Source organism: Nerophis ophidion, linkage group LG01, assembly GCF_033978795.1.
Source record: "Nerophis ophidion isolate RoL-2023_Sa linkage group LG01, RoL_Noph_v1.0, whole genome shotgun sequence".
Lineage (NCBI taxonomy): Eukaryota > Metazoa > Chordata > Actinopteri > Syngnathiformes > Syngnathidae > Nerophis > Nerophis ophidion.
In genome coordinates, this window is record NC_084611.1 from 5621694 (window position 1) to 5644904 (window position 23211).

Genomic DNA, 23211 nt, shown 5'->3' on the forward strand with positions numbered 1-23211 from the left:
ATTTAAATGTTTTATTAATGTTTTGTACAAAAACAATACCCCACTTATGAGTACAAGGAAACAAGAATATAAGCATAAACAAAGAGTAGATTTAAAAAAGGAAAGTATTATGTCACGTTTTCAATCACCTGCAATAAATGACATATATATCGTAAATATATACATCTGTCTCTATCTGACCCCTCTTGCCCATGCGCCAAACGTCATATCTCTCTCTCTATATATGTATTTATATATATAAATATATATATAAATACATATACATCTATATATATATATATATATATATATATATATATATATATATATATATATATATATATGGTTGTACTTGTATAGCGCTTTTCTACCTTCAAGGTACTCAAAGCGCTTTGACACTACTTCCACATTCACACACACATTCACACACTGATGGAGGGAGCTGCCATGCAAGGCGCCAACCAGCACCCATCAGGAGCAAGGGTGAAGTGTCTTGCTCAGGACACAACGGACGTGACGAGGTTGGTACTAGGTGGGCCAGTGCAGGTGAGCCAGTATAGGTATATATGTATGTATATATGTATATAAAGGTATATACAGTATAGGTATATATGTATGTATATATGTATATAAAGGTATATACAGTATAGGTATATATGTATGTATATATGTATATAAAGGTATATACAGTATAGGTATATATGTATGTATATATGTATATAAAGGTATATACAGTACAGGCGTAATGTGATCAAACTTTCTTGTTCTTGTCAAAAGTCTAGCAGCCGCATTTTGTACCAACTGTAATCTTTTAACGCTAGACATGGGGAGACCCGAAAATAATACGTTACAGTAATCGAGACGAGACGTAACAAACGCATGGATAATGATCTCGGCGTCTTTAGTGGACAAAATGGAGCGAATTTTAGCGATATTACGGGGATGAAAGAGGGCCGTTTTAGTAACGCTTTATATATATATATATATTTTTTTTTTTTTTTCTGTCAAAAACAAAATAATTATTTGCTTTTGGTAAAAAAAAAAAAAAAAAAGTATTTTAACAACACACATTTTCCCCAGGCTTTCACGGGCCACATACAATGACTTGGCGGACCAGATGTGGCCCCCGGGCCTTTAGTTTGACACCTGTGTTCTTTCTAAACTCAAGAGTGTTCCCGATGTGTTTATTAGCACATGTATGACCCAATACGTTATTTTTCCAGCTATTATTAAGCTAGGAGAAACTTCCACCAATCACCACCTGGAGTCTTTTGGCTTACCGGATCTGCTGAGCTACCTGATCCGTCTGCGCATGCGCCAAACGTCAGCGCGGTCGGGACCACTCGTCGTCTTCTCGTCCTCTTCATCACACGCCAAGTGCTGATGGACAATACTTGTTATTTTTCAATCGATACAATACCTATTATACTTTCTGTAAGTTATTACCCCGTGAAGACATGACAAATACTGTTTTTTAAACAACTTTTAATGTGTATTTTTCACATTAGAACACGTTGCATTAGTTTTTACATAATACAACATAAATTGTAAACACATCTCAAATAAATTGCTTGTGTGGCAGAATGTTTTTTTTTTTAATCACATAATTTGCATCTTGCTGTTTATAATGTGAGTTGTAAACAGCAAAACAATATTTCTACAATAATATTTCTGAATATTTACATTATATACCTTTTACAAACCTTATTTGTAAAACCTTATTTTTATCTTCTTCGGCTGAGTTGAAGGAAACTCTTACTGCTGTTCTTTTCACTCGTGAGGGAATCTGGTTTTATACACACAGCACATCATCACTTTTTAGCTGACTTCTCACATGTGACATCACACTTGTATCATTTAAAGACTATTTTAGCGTATTGCGTATCGTTTTTAAGTTGGCTTTTCATGTATTAAAAAAAACAAGTAATACATTAGTCTGTATCAGTTTTATTATACATGTATTCTTACTTCTTAATAATACAATTATTAACTTACTAAATACTTTGACTTGCAGTCTTGTCAGTGCACCGCTTTTATTGTGAAGGCCAAACATGTGTTGTCTTTGATTTTGAGCTCTCACTTGACTGTAATTAAAGTGACTGATGAAATCAGACTGTCTACCATTGTGGTAAAGAATCATTCTCACATCTCACTCGCTCTAAATAATCAAAACCTGTTAGCATGAGGCAGCTAACAGCGCAGGTAATGGGGTGTCATATTTTTTTTTCCAATCTATAAAGCCTTCAAAATACATCTAAAACCATTAACACTATTGTATATACAATCAGTGACAGGCAAATTCTAAACATATCATGTAATAATTACAGTTTTGGGGTCATTTTAGGCCTTTTCTGTCAGCAAATTACTTCCTGGGTGAATTGATTAGTCAGAGCATATATCAACTTCACGCTACTTCCATCAAGAGAGTCTTCTGTGATGCAACAAACCATGGCAGACTTTCTCAGCGCAGATGATGACTTCTCTCCGGTAAAATGTTTTACCACAAACCGAGCAAAAAAATCGTTTTTCTCTGCATGTGTGTTGTCATGTGATTAGACCAGCGATTGTCAAACTGTTGTATGCGTACCACTAGTACACCAAATATTTACTTTATCAGGCGATTAGTGTTTTATTTTCCCATATTTAAAACCAATGTTACCATTCAAACTGTGTGTAAATGTTATATCGGCCAACTAGAGGTGTTTTCTACGGTGTGTTTTCAGGTGAGCAAGCAAATATCTCTTTTGAGTATAGCTTCGGCCACAAAATGAACAGTTGAATAGACTTTCTTCCGTATGTTTGATTTCGTGTCGACTCAAACAGTGTCTGTTGGAAAAGCTTTTACTGCAAAACGAGCAACTTAAAGGTCTTTCCCCAGTGTGCATTCTCATGTGGTCGGTCAAGTTGCCCTTTTGAGAAAAGCTCTTACAACAAACTGGACAAGTGAATATCTTCTCTCCTGTGTGTGTTCTCATGTGTACGGTCAAATTGCTTTTGACAGAAAATCCTTTGCCGCAAACGGAACAATCGAATGGTCTTTCTCCTGTATGCGTTTTCATGTGCTGAATTAAGCTGTTCTTGTAAGGAAAGTTTTGCCCACAAACGGAACAATCGAAAGGTCTTTCTCCCGTGTGCCTTCTCATGTGTTGAGTCAAACTGTTCTTGTGAGAAAAGTTTTGCCCACAAACTGAACAATTGAACGTTTTTTCCCCTGTGTGTGTTCTCAAGTGGTGAGACAAACTGCCATTATAAATAAAGCTTTTGCAACAAACTGGACATTTGAATGGCTTTTCTCCCGTGTGCGTTCCCATGTGTTGAGTCAAACTGTTCTTTTGGAAAAAGCTTTTATCGCAAACTGAACAGTGAAAAGTTTTTTCTCTCGTGTGTGTTTTCATGTGGTGAGTCAAGCTGCCATTATAAGAAAAGCTTTTGCAACAAACTGTACATTGGAATGGTTTTTCTCCGGTGTGTTTTCTCATGTGTTCAGTCAAGCGGCTCTTTGTGGTGCATCTCATACCACAAACTATACAGCTCAAAATACTTTTACATGTCTTCTTTTTAGAGCTTTCAGGGTGTTTGTTTTCAGTGGGGGTCCCCATATCACCTTCATAGTCTGTATCGCTGCTCAAAGTTACATCAACCTCGTCTTTAGCCTCGCTATCTGATAGTGGAGCTAAGAGGTTGTCGGATTGTGGTTTCTCTTCATCATATTCGGTCTTCACAGAGAGAAGAGGCGGTGGTAACTTGGCGAGGTCAACCTCCTCCTGCTCTAGAAGACACTCTTCATCCTGAGTGATCCAGAGCTCCTCCTCTTCCTCTTTAAAGTGGGGGGGCTGTGAAGCGTCCGGCTTCAAAGTAGCGCTCCCACCCTGCAGCTGAGGCGGATGTTTTTCAGGATGACCAATCGGCTGCTCGACGTCTGAAGGAACACAAATAGATTCATCGTGTTACGTCACGTTACTCACGGACTGCTGGACCTCATGTTGTGGTGCGGGCGGCAATCCCGCCTTCAATGCAGCCTCGCAGGCAGGCACAGATTGTATTTGTGATTGAACTATATAAAACTTACCTACTAATCTAATCAGGAAAAAAACTAATTTCTATATCCAAATATTTATATCCAACTCCTCAGGTACAACATGTACTTAAAGGGGAACATTATCAGCAGACCTATGTAAGCGTCAATATATACCTTGATGGTGCAGAAAAAAGACTAATGCGCCACAAATCAACAATGACTAGAGCTGCACATATGAATTTAAAGGGGAACATTATCACCATTTCTGAAGGGTTAAAACCAATAAAAATCAGTTCCCAGTGGCTTGTTTTATTTTTCAAAGTTTTTCTCAAAATTTTACCCATCACGCAATATGCCGAAAAACGGCTTCAAAGTGCCTGATTTACACCATCGCTATATCCACCCGTCTATTGTCTTGTGACGTCACTGCGTGAAGCCACCAGAAACAAACATGGCGGATAGCAGAGAAAGGTAAAGCATAGTACCTCGGATTCAGACTCGGATTTCAGCGGCGCAAGCGATTCAACAGATTACGCATGTATTGACAAGAATAGTTGGAGTGTGGAGGCAGATAGCGAAAACGAAATTGAAGAAGAAACTGAAGCTATTGAGCCATATCGCTTTGAACCGTATACAAGCGAAACCCACACGACAGACAGCGGCACGGGAGGAAGCGAGGACAAATTCGGCAATCGCCTACTAACCAACGATTGGTATGTGTTTGTTTGGCATTAAATGTGGGTGGAGGGAAAGCTCAAATATAGCTACAAATGAGGCATAAAAACGGAATATGTACATACAGCTAGCCTAAATAGCATGTTAGCATCGATTAGCTTGCAGTCATGCCGTGACCAAATATATCTGATTAACACACTCTACATAAGTCAATAACATCAACAAAACTCACCTTTGTGCATTCATGCACGTTGGAAATGCATCTGCTTTGAGTGTCGCTGTCACGCCTGTAAGTTAGGTTCTGGTTTTGGTCATGCTATGTTTAGTTTTTGGACATTCAGTCATGTTTTGCACTTCCTGGTTTTGTTTGTTTCCATGCCAACTCATTAGTTTTCACCTGTCACGTCCCTGTTCTCAGCCTCACACCTGTTTTCACTAATGACAATACCTATTTAAGTCACTCTTTTTCTTGTCTTCGTCCTGGGATCTTCACACGCGCACGCACCCTACCCATGCTGCACCTCCTTCATGTCCTCGTCCATAGTTCCATGCCGTGTAAGTTTTTGTATTTATGCCATTGTGCTAGTTTTGTAGCACTTGCCAATCGGGCAAGTGTTTTTGTTTCATGTTTGCAGCATTTATGCTAGTCTTTTGTTTATTCATAGCCAAGTGTCTGTACCTCCTTGTGAGCGCCCTTAGTTTGATTATTTTTGATTAAAGTGTTTAAATAAACAACCATGTACTCACGTCCACGCCGCACTCGTGCTGATTCTCATCTGCATCGAAAAAACAATCCACATCCAAGCCTTGTTGTGACAGTCGCAGGATATCCACACATCCTTGCCATCTCTGTGCCATCTCTGCCGTAGCATAGCTGTCATCGGTAAAGTGTGCGGAACAAACCAGGGACTTTTGCATCTTTTGACCAGTGGTGCAACTTGAATCTGTCTCTGTTCGTGTTGTTACACCCTCCGACAACACACCGACGAGGCATGATGTCTCCAAGGTATGGGAAAAAAGTCGAAAAAACGGAAAATAACAGAGCTGATTTGACTTGGTGCATGAAATGAGATTGAGAAAATGGCGGGTCCGCTTCATGTTGTGACGTCACAGGTGAAAGGTCATCGCTACGACAGGCTATCAATGGTAAGGCGTTTAAATCGCCAAATTCACCCTTTTAGAGTTTGGAAATCGGTTAAAAAAACATATGGTCTTTTTCCTGCAACATCAAGGTATATATTGACGCTTACATAGGTCTGCTGATAATGTTCCTCTTTAAGTACATGTTGTACCTGAGGTCTGGCAAGAAATCTGCCGCCAGACCCCCATTGAATGTGCCAGAGTGTCTCCACATTTGAGCGGCGATGCTAAGACAGACATGGCACAGAGATGTATGGATAACCTGCAGATGCATTTGCAACGATTAAGTCAACGAAATCACAAAGGTGAGTTTTGTTGATGTTGTTGACTTATGTGCTAATCAGACATATTTGGTCACGGCATGACTGCCAGCTAATCGATGCTAACAAGCTATGCTAATCAATGCTAACATGCTATTTACGCTAGCTGTATGTACATTTGAAACTAGATACCCACATTTAATGCGAAACAAACACTTACCAATCAACAGATTTAAGTTGCTCCAGTGTCACAAGATGCGAAGTCCTGATCGTTTGGTCCGCACATTTTACCGGCGATGCTAATAAGGCAGCCATGCTATGGGCCACTTCATTAGGTACACCCACGCTATGGCCGAATAGCGTCAATAGCTATTCGCTCAATAGCTTCAATTTCTTCTTCAATTTCGTTTTCGCTATCTGCCTCCATACTCCGACCATCTGTTTCAATACATGCGTAACCTGTTGAATCGCTTAAGCCGCTGAAATCCGAGTCTGAATCCGAGCTAATGTCGCTATATCTTGCTGTGGTAACCGCCATGTTGTTTGTATTGGCAGCACAGGGAAATGGATAGTCGCATCGCAAATAGCGAAAATCAAGAACTTTAAAGCTTTTTTTTAGGAATATTCCGGGACCGGTAAAATTTTGAAAAAAAATTCAAAAAATACAACAAGCCACTGGGAACTGATTTTTATTGTTTTTAACCCTTTTGAAATTGTGATAATGTTCCTCTTTAAGTAAAAAAAAGAAAAGAAGAAAAAAAGGTATGTATGCCTCACCTGGTGTTTAGTTCACCGCACGTCACTGATGTGGAGTTATAATTAACAAAAAAAGGTGAAATAACTGAAAACATGTTTTATATTCTAGTTTCTTCAAAATAGCCATCTTTTGCTCTGATTACTGCTTTGCACACTCTTGGCATTCTCTCCAGGAGCTTCAAGCACACCAGTGGAGTGAAAACCATTTCCGGTGACTACCTGTTGAAGCTGTTGAGTGAGTCTATGGTGAATGTGTCTATGCAGTGAGTATTATATACGTAACAAAAAATAACCAGTAGCAAAAGTAAAAGTCCAGTTTGTAAAGCAGGGGTCGGGAACCTTTTTGGCTGAGAGAGCCATAAAAGCCTAATATTTTCAAATGTGTTTTCGTGAGAACCACATAATATTTCTTTTAACACTGAATACAACTAAGTGTGTGCATTTTTAAGTAAGACCAACATTTTTAGAGTATAATAAGTCTCTTGTTCTTTTTGATAACATTGTTATTCTGAAGTTAACTGATAATAAACAAAATACTTCTTACCATTAATGTGCCTTCTAGAAAACGGATGGATGGATTAAAATACACGAGAATGTTCTACATTTTGAACCTTATTTTTAACACTGATTACCATCGGAATTATTCATTACTTATGGTGTTAAGCAATGTCAGCTAAGATTTATCTGAGAGCCAGATGCAGTCATCAAAAGAGCCACATCTGGCTCGAGAGCCATAGGTTCCCTACCCCTGTTGTAAAGTCAAGAGACAGAAGGAACTCCGGATATGTTTTGCCCGAAATCCACCACAACCTCCTGCACTGTTGTTGGGGATAGAGGAGGTCCCTGTAGTGGAAACAACAAAGTACCTCAACCAAAACCTCACTGGAGATGCGCACATCGAGAAGGCAATAAAAACCGCCTCCAAGCGGCTGCACTACCTCACAGTCATGGCGAGACATGGACTACCTGCAGATGACCTTGTTACGATCCACACCACTTTCATCAGGCCCTGTCTGGAATATAGCTCAGTGCTTAGTGGGCTGCTCCAAAAAACAACAGGCAGAGCTAGAGCGAGTCCAGAAAAGTGCCTGCAAAATCATTACGAGGAGAGCTGGAAACATCTCACAACCCCGACCATCACTCCAGACCAGGAGAGAGGAGGCTGCAGTGAAGCTGGTCGGGGATATGCATGACGAGCAACACCCTCTGCATGACCTGCTACCTCCAACACCAGGCAGCTGCACTGCCAGGACATTGAGGAACCAACATAAGCTGGCTGAACCCGAGCCCAGAGTAAAGACAAAGAGACTTAAAGGGGAACATTATCAGCAGACCTATGTAAGCGTCAATATATACCTTGATGGTGCAGAAAAAAGACCATCTATTTTTTTAACCGATTTCCGAACTCTAAATGGGTGAATTTTGGCGAATTAAACGCCTTTCTGTTTATCGCGCTGGAGGCGATGACGTCGGAATGTGACGTCGCCGAGGTAACACACCCACCATTTTCATTTTCAACACATTACAAACACCGGGTCTCAGCTCTGTTATTTTCCGTTTTTCTGACTATTTTTTGGAACCTTGGAGACATCATGCCTCGTCGGTGTGTTGTCGGAGGGTGTAACAACACTAACAGGGAGGGATTCAAGTTGCACCACTGGCCCGAAGATGCCAAAGTGTCTGCCGCCAGACCCCCATTGAATGCGCCGGAGTGTCTCCACATTTGACCGGCGATGCTAAGGCAGACATGGCACAGAGATGTATGGATAACCTGCAGATGCATTTGCAACGATAGTCAACGAAATCACAAAGGTGAGTTTTGTTGATGTTGACTGCCAGCTAATCGATGCTAACATGCTATGATAATCGATGCTGACATGCTATTTACCAGCAGTGCTAAAGCAGACATGGCACAGAGATGTATGGATAACCTGCAGATGCATTTGCAACTATATTACGTTTCCTTCCACCCACATTTTATGCGAAACAAACACTTACCAATCGACAGATTTAAGTTTCTCCCGTGTCAAAAGATGCGAAAGTCCTGATCGTTTGGTCCGGACATTTTACCGGCGATGCTAACGCAGCTATTCGGCCATGCTATGACTATGAATTCGCTCAATAGCTTCAGTTTCTTCTTCAATACTTTCATACTCCAACCATCTGTTTCAATACATGCGTAATCTGTTGAATCGCTTAAGTCGCTGACATCCGAGTTTGAATCCGAGCTAATGTCACTATATCTTGTTGTGGTATTCCCATTGTTTGTTTACATTGGCAGCACTGTGTGACGTCACAGGGAAATGGCCAGTGTCTTCGCAGAGAGCGAAAATAAGGCACTTTAAAGCTTTATTTAGGGATATTCCGAGACCGGTAAAATTTTGAAAAAAAATTAGAAAAATACAACAAGCCACTGGGAACTGATTTTTATTGTTTTTAACCCTTTTGAAATTGTGATAATGTTCCCCTTTAAAAACTCTGCCTTGCACACTGCAATTAAGCTGTATAATGACACTATCTAATTAAATAAGTAATACAGTCATATACCAGAATGCTAATAGTTTCCATGCTACTGCTGCCCTGAAAATGTTTTTTTTTTAATATAAAATACTGTCTGATCTTTTGATTTTTGTTTGTTTGATATTTATTGTAAAGTTCAGCTGTTTTTTTCAGTGGGGCTTTGGCTCCACTGCAAGCATGAATTAATAAAGTCAAGTCAAGAACTAAAAACACATTTAAGCAAAATGTGTTCTGATGCAAAGCAAACGCGGCGCAATAGAGTGACGTCGTCGTTGCTTTAATACTTGTGATTAACCAAAGCTGATGTTTAAAGGGGAACATTATCACAATTTCAAAAGGGTTAAAAACAATAAAAATCAGTTCCCAGTGGCTTGTTGTATTTTTTGAAGTTTTTTTCAAAATTTTACCGGTCCCGGAATATACCTAAAAAAAACCTTTAAAGTGCTTGATATACGCTATTTGCGATGCAACTATCCATTTCCCCTTTGACGTCATACAGTGCTGCCAATGTAAACAAACAATGGCGGATACCACAGCAAGATATAGTGACATTAGCTCGGATTCAAACTCGGATTTCAGCGACTTAAGCGATTCAACAGCATGTATTGAAACAGATGGTTGGAGTATGAAAATATTGAAGAAGAAACTGAAGCTATTGACGCTATTCATAGCCATAGCATGGCCGACTATCTGCGTTAGCATCGCCGGTAAAATGTGCGGACCAAACGATCAGGACTTTCGCATCTTGTGACACTGGAGCAACTTAAATCCGTCGATTGGTAAGTGTTTTTTTTGCATTAAATGTAGGTGGAAGGAAACGTAATATAGTTGCAAATGCATCTGCAGGTTATCCATACATCTTTGTGCCATGTCTGCTTTAGCACCGCCGGTAAATAGCATGTTAGCATCAATTAGCATAGCATGTTAGCATCGATTAGCTGGCAGTCACACTGCAACCAAATATGTCTGATTAGCACATAAGTCAACATCAACAAAACTCACCTTTGTGATTTCGTTGACTTTATCGTTCCAAATGCATCTGCAGGTTATCCATACATCTCTGTGCCATGTCTGTCATCGCCGGTAAAATGTGGAGACACTTTGCTACATTCAATGGGGGTCTGGCGGCAGACACTTTGGCATCTTCGGGCCAGTGGTGCAACTTGAATCCCTCCCTGTTAGTGTTGTTACACCCTCCGACAACACACCGACGAGGCATGATGTCTCCAAGGTTCCAAAAAATAGTCGAAAAAACGGAAAATAACAGAGCTGAGACCCGGTGTTTGTAATCTGTTGAAAATGAAAATGGCGGCTGTATTACCTCAGAGACGTCACGTTCTGACGTCATCACCACATGAGCGATGGACAGAAAGGCGTTTAAGTCGCCAAAATTCACCCATTTAGAGTTCGGAAATCGGTTAAAAAAATACATGGTCTTTTTTCTGCACCATCAAGGTATATATTGACGCTTACATAGGTCTGCTGATAATGTTCCCCTTTAATTAGTGTTAGAATAATTATGTATATATTATCACACTAACTTTAAAATGCTTATAGTCTGTTGCTATAGTTATTAGCTATTGTGCTCAAGTTAGACTTTTTTTCTAATCTATGCAAGGACAAAACTTCTTGTCTGAGAGTGGCCTCAGCCACAGATGTTATCAATGTTTTGGCCCGCTGGAAGCCAAGGACTTAATGGACCTCGGCAGGGATGGGATGACAGCACGCAGACGAGACAGAGACTTCAAGGATCTCAACGAAGATAAGATGACAACACGCAGACGAAGCGGGGACAAGGCAAAAATCACATTCCGTCACGTACTTTGCGTCCTGGACCTGCTTTGCATAATATATGTGACCACTCCTTTTACAGGCAACCTCAGTGATGTTGACTATGGAACTCTGAATAAAAAGAGGGACGCGGGAGCTGGACCTTAGAGCGTAGGGCGAGACTGTGACTAAGTGTGCAGCGCCCGCATTCTCCTCATGAGCCCTATTGAACTCTGTGTCTGCTTGGTTCCTTGCTTCTTGTCTGATTAATAAATGTCATCAGTGTTTGAACCTGACAATTAGTAGCAGCGGGAGTTGATCTGAGTGTGACAGCGTGTGGTAATTACAACAGTCTGCCGGAGAAAGGAAATACAGATAGTATATCATTTGACCGGGACCAATCCAGTTAGGAACAGATACCCCAAAATATGTGAAATACAGTTTGTTCACATGGCACAGCATTAATTGGATTTGCATCATTTTTTTGTATGATTCGGTTTTCAACAAACTCTCAAACTACTATTGTAATGAGTCTTAAGTTACTGAGAAAGAAGTCTCTACGTCTGACGAGTGAGTTGCTTGTCAAAATATACGATGAGATTATGGCTTTTTCCTGACTATACATATTTTGAGTCTCTTACAATCGACAATCCAAAAACATAACACACATGGTATCCTCAAAAAGGACCAAACAAGTGGATGCCTGAGGAGAATTATTGAGTACTTATGAACATTACAGAAGTCAGACACTATCAGCCATGCACTTTATTACCGAATATACTTGCAAAAGACTTTCCCTGGTATATATGGGCTTCCAAATACACAAAGATGAGGATACTCTCTGACCAATTGTTGGCTGTATTACCTTTGTGACCTACAATAATATCAACCTTAGCACCCTTTGGTCAGCAAAACACCACATCATGTCCAAAACTCCATGGACTTTGCAGCAAAGGTCAGAGACCTACAACTGGACCACAATGAAACATTGCGGCACTCACATTTTGTTTATTTTTGGTTTAAGTATTAGACACCTTTTTTGGTAAGCAAAGGCGGCGGTTGTTTACGATCCCATCCCTTTGGAAGCAGCTGTTGCCATGTGGTCAGGGAAGGTCCAAATAAAAGAAAAAGGAGTGCAATCTTTTGACTGAGCGTGCTTAGACACTGTACAAGGGTACAGTGTCCGGGTGTCTCTCCTCAAATTGAGGCAAATTGAATTTTGTCTCTGTTTAATTCTTTGCTTGTCTTGTTTAATAGATGTCATCAGTGTTTGAACCTGACAACTATGTATGCTTAAAAATGAGCAAAGATTTTCAGATTAATCGCGATACTTAATACTTATTTGTAACGATTCTTAATTAAAAAAAAATCTAAAATCTATGTTTTTAATTCATATATATATATATATATTTTTTTTTATTATTATTTTTTATTTATTTATTTATATATTTTTCAATCTGTCCTGTTTCGCCACTCAGGCAAATCATATTGTTGATATATATTTCCATATCTGCTGTACAGATTTACTTTATAAAAGAGAAGTGTTGAATACTTCTCTTGTTGCCTTATTTGTGTTTGGTTTTATTAAATGTTAGGGAAGCATTGTATTAAACAAAAACAGTTTTCTTTTAACTAATATATACATTTACCAGAGCTGTTGATCTACTTATGGAGGATTGTAATAAATCACAGACGTGGCACTCAATTTTATTTAAAAAGTATAGATTTTGAATCAAGAATCGTTTTGAATTGTGAATCAATTCTGAATATAATTGTTACCCCCACTAATCAAATTTAATCGTGTGGTGCCCAAAGATTCACAGCCCGACATAGCACTACTTATATAACAATATCCTCTATTTAAAACCCTAATGGAGGTGTTTTGGATGTTCTATGGAGATGAGGATTTAATTTTCCAGCATGATCTGGCACCTGCCCACAGTGCCAAAGCCACCAGTAGCTGGTGTACTGACCATGGCATTACTGTCCTCGATTGGCCTGCCAACTTTGCTGCCTCATAGAGAATTTGTGGGGTATTGTCAAAAAGAAGCTGAAAGATACCAGACCCAATAATGCAAATGAGCTAAAGGCCGATATTGAAGCATCCTGGGCATCCATAACACCTCAGCAATGCCACAGGCTGATTGCCTCCATGCCACGCCGCATTGAGGCAGTTATCCGTGCAAAAGGGTTCTCAACCAAGTACTGAGTGCATTAATTGAAATTTTCTAATGTTTGATTTTGTGTTGCTGTTATGAATCTTTTTTTCCCTACCTGGTCTGAAGAAATATTCTATTTTTTTAGGTAGGATTTTTGAGTTTTCTTAAGCTGTATGCCATAATCAGCGTATTAAAATAATAAAAGCCGTGCAACATTTAAGTTGTAATGAATCCAGAATGTATGACATTTTCATGTTTTTAGTTGCATCACAGAAAATAAAGGACTTCATCACAATATTCTAATTTTCTGAGACAGTCCTGTGTATCTGCACTTTATTGCTTTTTTATCCTGCACTACCATGAGCTAATGCAACAACATTTCATTCTTATCTGTACTGCAAAGTTCAAATTTGAATGACAATATTAGGAAGTCTAAGACTCTAACTGATAAAGCCTACTTGGATGAGAGTCGAAATGTTTTCTAAGACAAACCAAACCAAAACGATTGAACGCCCTGAGATGAGTGAATGAAAATATTCCTTTGACCAGTGTTTTCCAACCACTGTGCCGGTGTGCCGTGAGATACAGTCTGGTGTGCTGTGGGAAATTATCTAGTTTCACCTATTTGGGTTAAAAATATTGTTTGCAAACCAGTAATGATGCGTTGTTGTTGAGTGTCGGTGCTGTCGAGAGCCCGGCAGAGTAACCGTGTAATAGTCTTCCATATCAGTAGGTGGCAGCCGGTAGCTAATGGCTTTGTAGATGTCGGAAACAGCGGGTGGCAGTGTGAAGGTAAAAAGGTGTCTAATGCTCAAACAAAAAAAAACAAAATGTGAGTGCCCCTAAGAAAAGGCATTGAAGCTTATGGAAGGCTATGCAGAAGGAAAGTAAAGCTGAACTGGCCACAAAGTAAACAAAAACAGAATGCTGGACGACAGCAAAGACTTACTGTGGGGCAAAGACGCCGTCCACAAAGTACATTAGAACATGACATGACAATAAACAATTGTCGATGTCCCCACATAGAAGGACAAAAACAACTGAAACATTCTTGATTGCTAAAACAAAGCAGATGTGGGAAATAGCTCTCAAAGGAATTTGAAGACATGAAACTGCTACAGGAAAATACCAAAAAAAGAGGAAAAGCCACCAAAATAGGAGTGTAAGACAAGAAGTAAAACACTACACACAGGAAAACAGCAAACAAGTCCAAATAAGTCAGGGTGTGATGTGACAGGTGGTGAAAGTACACCTACTTTGAGACAAGATCTACATTGATGCACGCTTGGTTATGCTTTAAAGCAGGGGACTCAGACACGCGGCCTGCGGGCCAATTGCGGCCCGCGAGATGTTATTTTGCGGCCCGCACCTTGATATGTAAATTTAGTGTTAGTGTGGCCCGCACGTTTTATATGAATGGCACTTGACAGCGTCATATTTGATATTATTACCAACCCTCCCGAATTTTTCGGGAGACTCCAGAATTTGAAGGCAATCATTCAAGGGTAATCATTCCCGCGAACATCTGTCAGTTTTCCCCCAAACAACAATGTTCAATGGGTGCTGTGTTGACACTGCCTTTGACGATCTACATCTTGTACAAACAGCGTACCATTCCAGACATTTCTGAATTTGGCTTTTATAAACACAAGTCATAGCATCCACCTTTTCATCAAACATACAGCATACAGTCTCAGCCACGTGTTCTGTAAGGTTTCTGTAAACACGTGTCAGTGACTGCAAGGCATACTTACAGGTCACACTGACGGTGGCTGTATAAACAAGTTTAAAACTGTTACAAATTTGCGCCACACTGTGAACCCACACCAAACAAGAATGAAAAACCCCTTTCGGGGGAACATTCGCACTGCAACACAACATAAACACAACAGAACAAATGAGGCTTCCGGGCTACCAACAAACCCCGCCTCCCAACTATACCCCCCCCCCTTACTGTATATAACCAGGCCGCCACGCTATTCATATGATGTTGAGTCGCTAGCGATGACATGTTGTAAAACGCGGTAATGGCAGTGCTAACCCTGAACTTTTATGGAATTGTTAAAGGGGAACATTGTCACTAGACCTATGTAAGCATCAATATATACCTTGATGGTGCAGAAAAAAGACCATCTATTTTTTTAACCGATTTCCGAACTCTAAATGGGTGAATTTTGGCGAATTAAACGCTGGAGGCGATGACGTCAGAATGTGACGTCGCCGAGGTAACACACCCGCCATTTTCATTTTCAACACATTACAAACACTGGGTCTCAGCTCTGTTATTTTCCGTTTTTTTTGACTATTTTTTGGAACCTTGGAGACATCATGCCTCGTCGGTGTGTTGTCGGAGGGTGTAACAACACTAACAGGGAGGGATTCAAGTTGCACCACTGGCCCGAAGATGCCAAAGTGTCTGCCGCCAGACCCCCATTGAATGTGCCAGAGTGTCTCCACATTTGACCGGCGATGCTAAGGCAGACATGGCACAGAGATGTATGGATAACCTGCAGATGCATTTGCAACGATAGTCAACGAAATCACAAAGCTGAGTTTTGTTGATGTTGACTGCCTGCTAATCGATGCTAACATGCTATGCTAAGCGATGCTAACATGCTATTTACCGGCGGTGCTAAAGCAGACATGGCACAGAGATGTATGGATAACCTGCAGATGCATTTGCAACGATAGTCCACAAAATCACAAAGGTGAGTTTTGTTGATGTTGACTGCCAGCTAATCGATGCTAATATGCTACGCTAATCAATGCTAACATGCTATTTACCGGCGGTGCTAAAGCAGACATGGCACAGAGATGTATGGATAACCTGCAGATGCATTTGCAACTATATTACGTTTCCTTCCACCCACATTTAATGCGAAAAAAAACACTTACCAATCAACAGATTTAAGTTGCTCCAGTGTCACAAGATGCGAAAGTCCTGATCGTTTGGTCCGCACATTTTACCGGCGATGCTAACGCAGCTATTCGGCCATGCTATGACTATGAATTCGCTCAATATCTTCAGTTTCTTCTTCAATATTTTCATACTCCAACCATCTGTTTCAATACATGCGTAATCTGTTGAATCGCTTAAGTCGCTGAAATCCGAGTTTGAATCCGAGCTAATGTCACTATATCTTGCTGTGGTATTCCCATTGTTTGTTTACATTGGCAGCACTGTGTGACGTCACAGGGAAATGGCCAGTGTCTTCGCAGAGAGCCGAAAATAAGGCACTTTAAAGCTTTATTTAGGGATATTCCGAGACCGGTAAAATTTTGAAAAAAAAATTCAAAAAATACAACAAGCCACTGGGAACTGATTTTTATTGTTTTTAACCCTTTTGAAATTGTGATAATGTTCCCCTTTAACTGGGTGATAATCAGGACTTACAATTGGACATCGCTTATCTTGGTAAATTGTCGGGAGATGCACCTAAATCCGGGTGTCTCTTGTAAAAATGGGGAGATTTGACTAGTATGTTGCTAGGGTGGGTAAGCCGTTCAAAGGAGGTGAATCCATTAAACGTGCATGTTAGAATTTTTAAATAATATTTTTTGGCGGCCCAACCTCACCCAGTGTCTGCATCCAGTGACCCCCGGGCAAATTGAGTTTGAGACCCCTGCTTTTAAGTCAAATCCAACAATTGCGACAACGACTTTTTACCGTCAACTGAGTTTTGTTTATTAATGATTTCTGCTTTTAGTGTGCCTCCGCATTTTTTCTCTGATAAAAAAGTTCCTCGGCTCAAAAAAGGCTGAAAAACACTGCCTTGGACACAACTCCAAAATATAATAAGATATAACAAAATGTCAATTTATTTAATTCTGCTTGGGAACTATCATTTAAATTACGAGCTGTGACACTTCTGGGTAAGTTCCCAACCAAATGTTGACAATAATCATAAAAATGTGTTATTTATTACCTGCAGTCCTCTGCAGGTTGATGTAGACATGTGGTCCAGTCTTCTCTTCACACACTGCACATCTCTTACTCTTCCCCAACATCTCTTCCTTCAAATCATTGTTTTCTTTACACAAGCGGTTGTTTTGCGCCTCCAGTTTCTTCATTTGACTTTTGCATTCCTTCATCTCCTCTGATGTGAACTCCACTGCCTTCTTCAAGCTAACAATCATGGCGGCTCTTTGTTTACATTCTTCAACAAAGTCGGCTAATTTCTCATCCACGCTCCTTTCAAGGCTCAGAACAGCCTCCAAAATGACTTCAACTCGCTCGTCTTCATCTGCAGTTTTGGTCTTCATCTCCGTTGGTGATTTGCTGGAAGTTTCTGAGTCTCTTTCAGTTTCTCTTTTACATGACGTCGCCATCTTAGCATAGCAGTCGTCGTCCATCTTCTTATAAAGTCTTCAATTTTCACTTCAGGTGATAACCAGTCGACCCAAACTCACGTTTTGTGTCCCGGGCGTTAGGAAATGTGAATATTTGAGAATCGATCTCTTTGCTTTGTCGTAAATTAAAAAAAAACTTTTTCAGTAAAGCTCCAGCCGTTCAGTCCGCCATCTTGTTTGAGCTGCAAGATCCGTCTGCGCATGCGCTAAGGACAAACTCCTCCAGTCTCAAACGCTTCCGCTTTTCGTTTTGTAATGTTTTTGTTTTTTTGTTTGTTTTTTTGCCCTGCGTGTTTTTTTAACCAGAAATTTGACGAATGTATTGTACTAGTGTGTGTTTTATTTTACCAGCGTTTTTGGAGGGTTGCAATGCATGATGGGAAAATAATCTTCAAAAAGCGGACGTTCGTCACTTGTCGTGTCTTTAGCCCTCAAACGCTTCAGAAAGCAATGGCTACAAGTAAATTATTTTTTTTGAACGTTTAAGTGAAAAGACAGTATGACTTTTAAGTGTCTCGTGTGCAGTATTATGGATCATTTGTGACTTGTTAACTGTTTCTACTGTGTGTGAATAGGTGAGCGTATTAATGTGCGTTTGTCGCCATCTAGTGGTTTTGGGGGGAAATGAATCTGCCTGTTTTTACCCACTGGATTTCTAAAGTGTGTTGAGCAGTTTTTTACAACAACTTTCTCAATCAATCATCAATCAATGTTTATTTATAAAGCCTTAAATCACAAGTGTCTCAAAGGGCTGCACAAACCACAACGACATCTGCGGTTCAGCGCCCACATGAGGGCAAGGAAAAACTCACAAACCAGTCCCATATTAAAACTAATTTGTATACTCTAGCCTTTAAATAGACACCCTTTTTAGACCAGTTGATCTGTCGCTTCTTTTCTTTTCTCTTCTGACCCCCTCTCCCTCGTGGAGGAGGGCACAGGTCCGGTGGCCATGGATGAAGTGCTGGCTGTCCAGAGTCGGGACCCGGGGTGGACCGCTCACCTGTGCATCGGTTGAGGACATCTCTGCATTGCTGACCCTTCTTTGCTTGGGATGGTCTCCTGCTGGCCCCACAATGGACTGGACTCTCACTAATATGTTGGATCCACTATGGACTGGACTCTCACTTTTATGTCAGATCCACTATGGACTGGACTCTCACTATTATGTTAGATCCACTATGGACTGGACTCTCACTATTATGTTAGATCCACTATGGACTGGACTCTCACTATTATGTTAGATCCACTATGGACTGGACTCTCACTTTTAGGTTGAATCCACTATGGACTGGACTCTCACTAATATGTTAGATCCACTATGGACTGGACTCTCACTATTAGGTTGGATCCACTATGGACTGGACTCTCACTATTATGTTAGATCCACTATGGACTGGACTCTCACTTTTAGGTTGAATCCACTATGGACTGGACTCTCACTAATATGTTAGATCCACTATGGACTGGACTCTCACTATTAGGTTAGATCCACTATGGACTGGACTCTCACTTTTATGTCAGATCCACTATGGACTGGACTCTCACTATTATGTTAGATTCACTATGGACTGGACTCTCACTAATATGTTAGATCCACTATGGACTGGACTCTCACTTTTATGTCAGATCCACTATGGACTGGACTCTCACACTATTATGTTAGATTCACTATGGACTGGACTCTCACTAATATGTTAGATCCACTATAGACTGGACTCTCACTTTTATGTCAGATCCACTATGGACTGGACTCTCACTTTTATGTCATATCCACTATGGACTGGACTCTCACTATTATGTTAGATCCACTATGGACTGGACTCTCACTATTATGTTAGATCCACTATGGACTGGACTGTCACTTTTATGTCAGATCCACTATGGACTGGACTCTCACTATTATGTTAGATTCACTATGGACTGGACTCTCACTAATATGTTAGATCCACTATGGACTGGACTCTCACTTTTATGTCAGATCCACTATGGACTGGACTCTCACACTATTATGTTAGATTCACTATGGACTGGACTCTCACTAATATGTTAGATCCACTATAGACTGGACTCTCACTTTTATGTCAGATCCACTATGGACTGGACTCTCACTATTATGTTAGATCCACTATGGACTGGACTCTCACTATTATGTTAGATCCACTATGGACTGGACTCTCACGTTTAGGTTGAATCCACTATGGACTGGACTCTCACTAATATGTTAGATCCACTATGGACTGGACTCTCACTATTAGGTTAGATCCACTATGGACTGGACTCTCACTTTTATGTCGGATCCACTATGGACTGGACTTTCACAATATTCTGTTACACCCACTCGATGTCCAGTGCTTTCGGTTCCCCCCAGAGGGGGGGGGGGGGGGGGGGGGGGGGGGTTGCGCACATATGCGATCCTCTCCAAGGTTTCTCATAGTCATTCACATCGATGTCCCACTGAGGTGAGATTTTCCTTGCCCTTATGTGGGCTCTGTACCGCGGATGTGGTTGTGCTTTGTGCAGCCCTTTGAGACACTTGTGATTTAGGGCTATATAAATACACATTGATTGATTGACGTCAAAGAGAATGACTATGAGAAACCTTGGAGAGGACTGCAAATGTGGGTAACCCCACCCCCTCTAGGGGAGACCGGATGCACGTAGAATGGGTCTGACATAATATTGTGACAATCCAGTCCATAGTGGATCCAACATAATAGTGAAAGTCCAGTCCATAATTGATCTAACATGATAGTGAGAGTCCAGTTCATAGTGGGGTCAGCAGGAGACCATCCTGAGCGGAGACTGGTCAGCAGCGCAAAGATGTCCCCAACCAATGCACAGGCGAGCGGTCCACCCCTGGTCCCGACTTTGGAGAGCCAGCACTTCATCCATGGCCAACGCATCTGTTTGTGTGTGTCCTCCCACCCCTCCATGAGGGAGAGGGGGGCAGAGGAGAAAAGAAAAGAAACGGCAGATCAACTGGTCTGAAAAGGGGGTCTATTTAAAGGCTAGAGTATACAAATGAGTTTTTAGATGGGACTTAAATGCTTCTACTGAGGTAGCATCTCTGTTACCAGGAGGGCATTCCAGAGTACTGGAGCCCCAATAGAAAACGCTCAATAGCCCGCAGACTTTTTTTGGGCTCTGGGAATCACTAATAAGCCGGAGTTCTTTGAAGGCAGATTTCTTGCCGGGACATATGGTACAATACAATCGGCAAGATAGGATGGAGCTAGACCGTGTAGTATTTTATACATAAGTAGTAAAACCTTAAAGTCACATCTTAAGTGCACAGGAAGCCTGTGCAGGTGAGCCAGTATAGGTATATATGTATGTATATATGTATATAAATGATAAATGGGTTGTACTTGTATAGCGCTTTTCTACCTTCAAGGTACTCAAAGCGCTTTGACACTATTTCCACATTTACCCATTCACACACACATTCACACACTGATGGAGGGAGCTGCCATGCAAGGCGCCAACCAGCACCAATCAGGAGCAAGGGTGAAGTGTCTTGCTCAGGACACAACGGACGTGACGAGGTTGGTACTAGGTGGGATTTGAACCAGGGACCCTCGGGTTGCGCACGGCCACTCTCCCACTGCGCCACGCCGTCCCTATATAAAGGTATATACAGTATAGGTATATATGTATGTATATATGTATATAAAGGTATATATGTATGTATATATGTATATAAAGGTATATACAGTATAGGCGTAATAGGATCAAACTTTCTTGCTCTCGTCAAATGTCTAGCAGCCGCATTTTGTACCAACTGTATTCTTTTAATGCTGGACATAGGGAGACCCGACGTTGGTGTTTAAAACTTTTGTCATTAGGCCTCTCTTAAAGAAGGGTAATCTTGATGTCAAAGTACTGAACAACCATCATATTGCCATTTTTCGGGCGAAGTCCAAGAAAAGGTTGCATCCCAACAACTTAGTGACGTTCTCCTGTGTTTTCAACAAGAAACTCCGCGGGAAATTTAAAATTGCAAATTAGTAAACTAAACTGGCCGTATTGGCATGTATTTCATCATTGATATATAAACTATCAGACTGCGTGGTCGGTAGTAGTGGGTTTCAGTAGGCCTTTAAAGGCTAGAGTATACAAATGAGTGTTCAGATGGGACTTAAATGCTTCTACTGAGGTAGCATCTCTAACTGTTACCGAAGGGACATTATTTATATTATAAACTTATCACTTTCCTCTGGCCCTGTTCACCTCGCGTTCAAAAAAGCGGTTATTCGTCCTCTCCTTAAAAGACCTAACCTCGATCCTGACCTCATGGTAAACTACCGACCGGTGCCTCACCTTCCCTTTATTTCGAAAATCCTCGAAAAAATTGTTGCAGGGCAACTAAATGGACACTTAGCGTCTAACAATCTATGTGAAACCTTTCAATCGGTTTTCAGGGCAAATCACTCGACTGAGACAGCCCTCGCAAAAATGACTAATGATCTATTGCTAACGATGGATTCTGATGCGTCATCTATGTTGCTGCTCCTCGATCTTAGCGCTGCTTTCGATACCGTCGATCATAATAATTTATTAGAGCGTATCAATACACGAATTGGTATGTCAGACTTAGCCCTGTCTTGGTTTAACTCTTATCTTACTGACAGGATGCAGTGTGTCTCCCATAACAATGTGACCTCGGACTATTTTAAAGACCTACTGAAAGCCACTACTAGCGACCACGCAGTCTGATAGTTTATATATCAATGATGAAATATTAACATTGCAACACATGCCAATACGGCCGCTTTAGTTTACTAAATTGCAATTTTAAATTTCCCGCGGAGTTTCCTGTTGAAAACATCGCGGAAAGATGACGCGTATGATGTCGCGTGCGCGTGACGTTATTGGTTGTAGGGGACATCTTAGCCCAGCTCCACACACGGCTAAAAGTCGTCTCTTTTCATGGCATAATTACACAGTATTTTGGACATCTGTGTTGCTGAATCTTTTGCAATTTGTTCAATTAATAATGGAGACTATAAAGAAGAATGCTGTTGGTGGAAAGCGGTGGATTGCAGCTGCCTTTAGCAACCGAAACACAGCCGGTGTTTCTTTGTTTGTTGTGAAGCTTTAACATATAGCAGTCAAGCCAACATGTTTCTCTACGTCAACCAGCAAGTTTTTGGATGGGAAAATTGTGATATTAAGTCGGCTCTTACCGGAGACTTTAGTGGATTATGGGACCTCCTCCTGCAGCTCAAAAAGGCAGCTGTGATCTTGGCCCCTCGGCTTCTCTCAGAGACACTGGCGTTCACCGCAGCCATCCGACTTTCAGGTATGACTTTAGAATCTCACTAAAACTCTATTAACACTATAAACAGATTAGGGATTTTCCAGAATTATCCTAGTAAATGTGTCTATTTACATCTGAAACGCTCCCACTTTCAAACGGGAGCCATCGCGTTTTTTTTAATTTTTTTTAGTGCTTCACTCTTACTCTTCTCATCCATGATTCTTTCATCCTCGCTCAAATTAATGCGGAAATCGTCGCTCTCTCGGTCCGAATAGCTCTTGCTGCTAGAGGCTATGATTATAAACAATGTGAGGATGGGAG

The 23211-nt window shown here is 40.8% G+C and overlaps 2 protein-coding genes across 2 annotated transcripts in view; both read right to left on the bottom strand.

The window, feature by feature from the left end:
* Positions 1–23211, bottom strand: part of LOC133553184 (zinc finger protein OZF-like) — an 839429-nt gene that overhangs the window by 287550 nt on the left and 528668 nt on the right. The window lies entirely within an intron of this gene.
* Positions 1448–17815, bottom strand: LOC133543203 (zinc finger protein OZF-like). The gene is made up of 2 exons (XM_061888064.1): positions 17204–17815; positions 1448–3898 (listed from the first exon to the last, which is right to left on the bottom strand). Exons 1-2 carry the CDS (start codon positions 17628–17630, stop codon positions 2673–2675), a joined length of 1653 nt encoding a protein of 550 aa, XP_061744048.1. The 5' UTR covers positions 17631–17815; the 3' UTR covers positions 1448–2672.

Excerpts from the sequence above, each read along its gene's own strand:
- LOC133543203 (XM_061888064.1), bottom strand. The coding sequence starts at position 17,630 with ATGGACGACGACTGCTATGCTAAGATGGCGACGTCATGTAAAAGAGAA. Across the intron at positions 3,899-17,203 it reads CAACCTGCAGAGGACTGCAG|ACGTCGAGCAGCCGATTGGT; the intron begins GTAATAAATAAC and ends GTGTTCCTTCAG.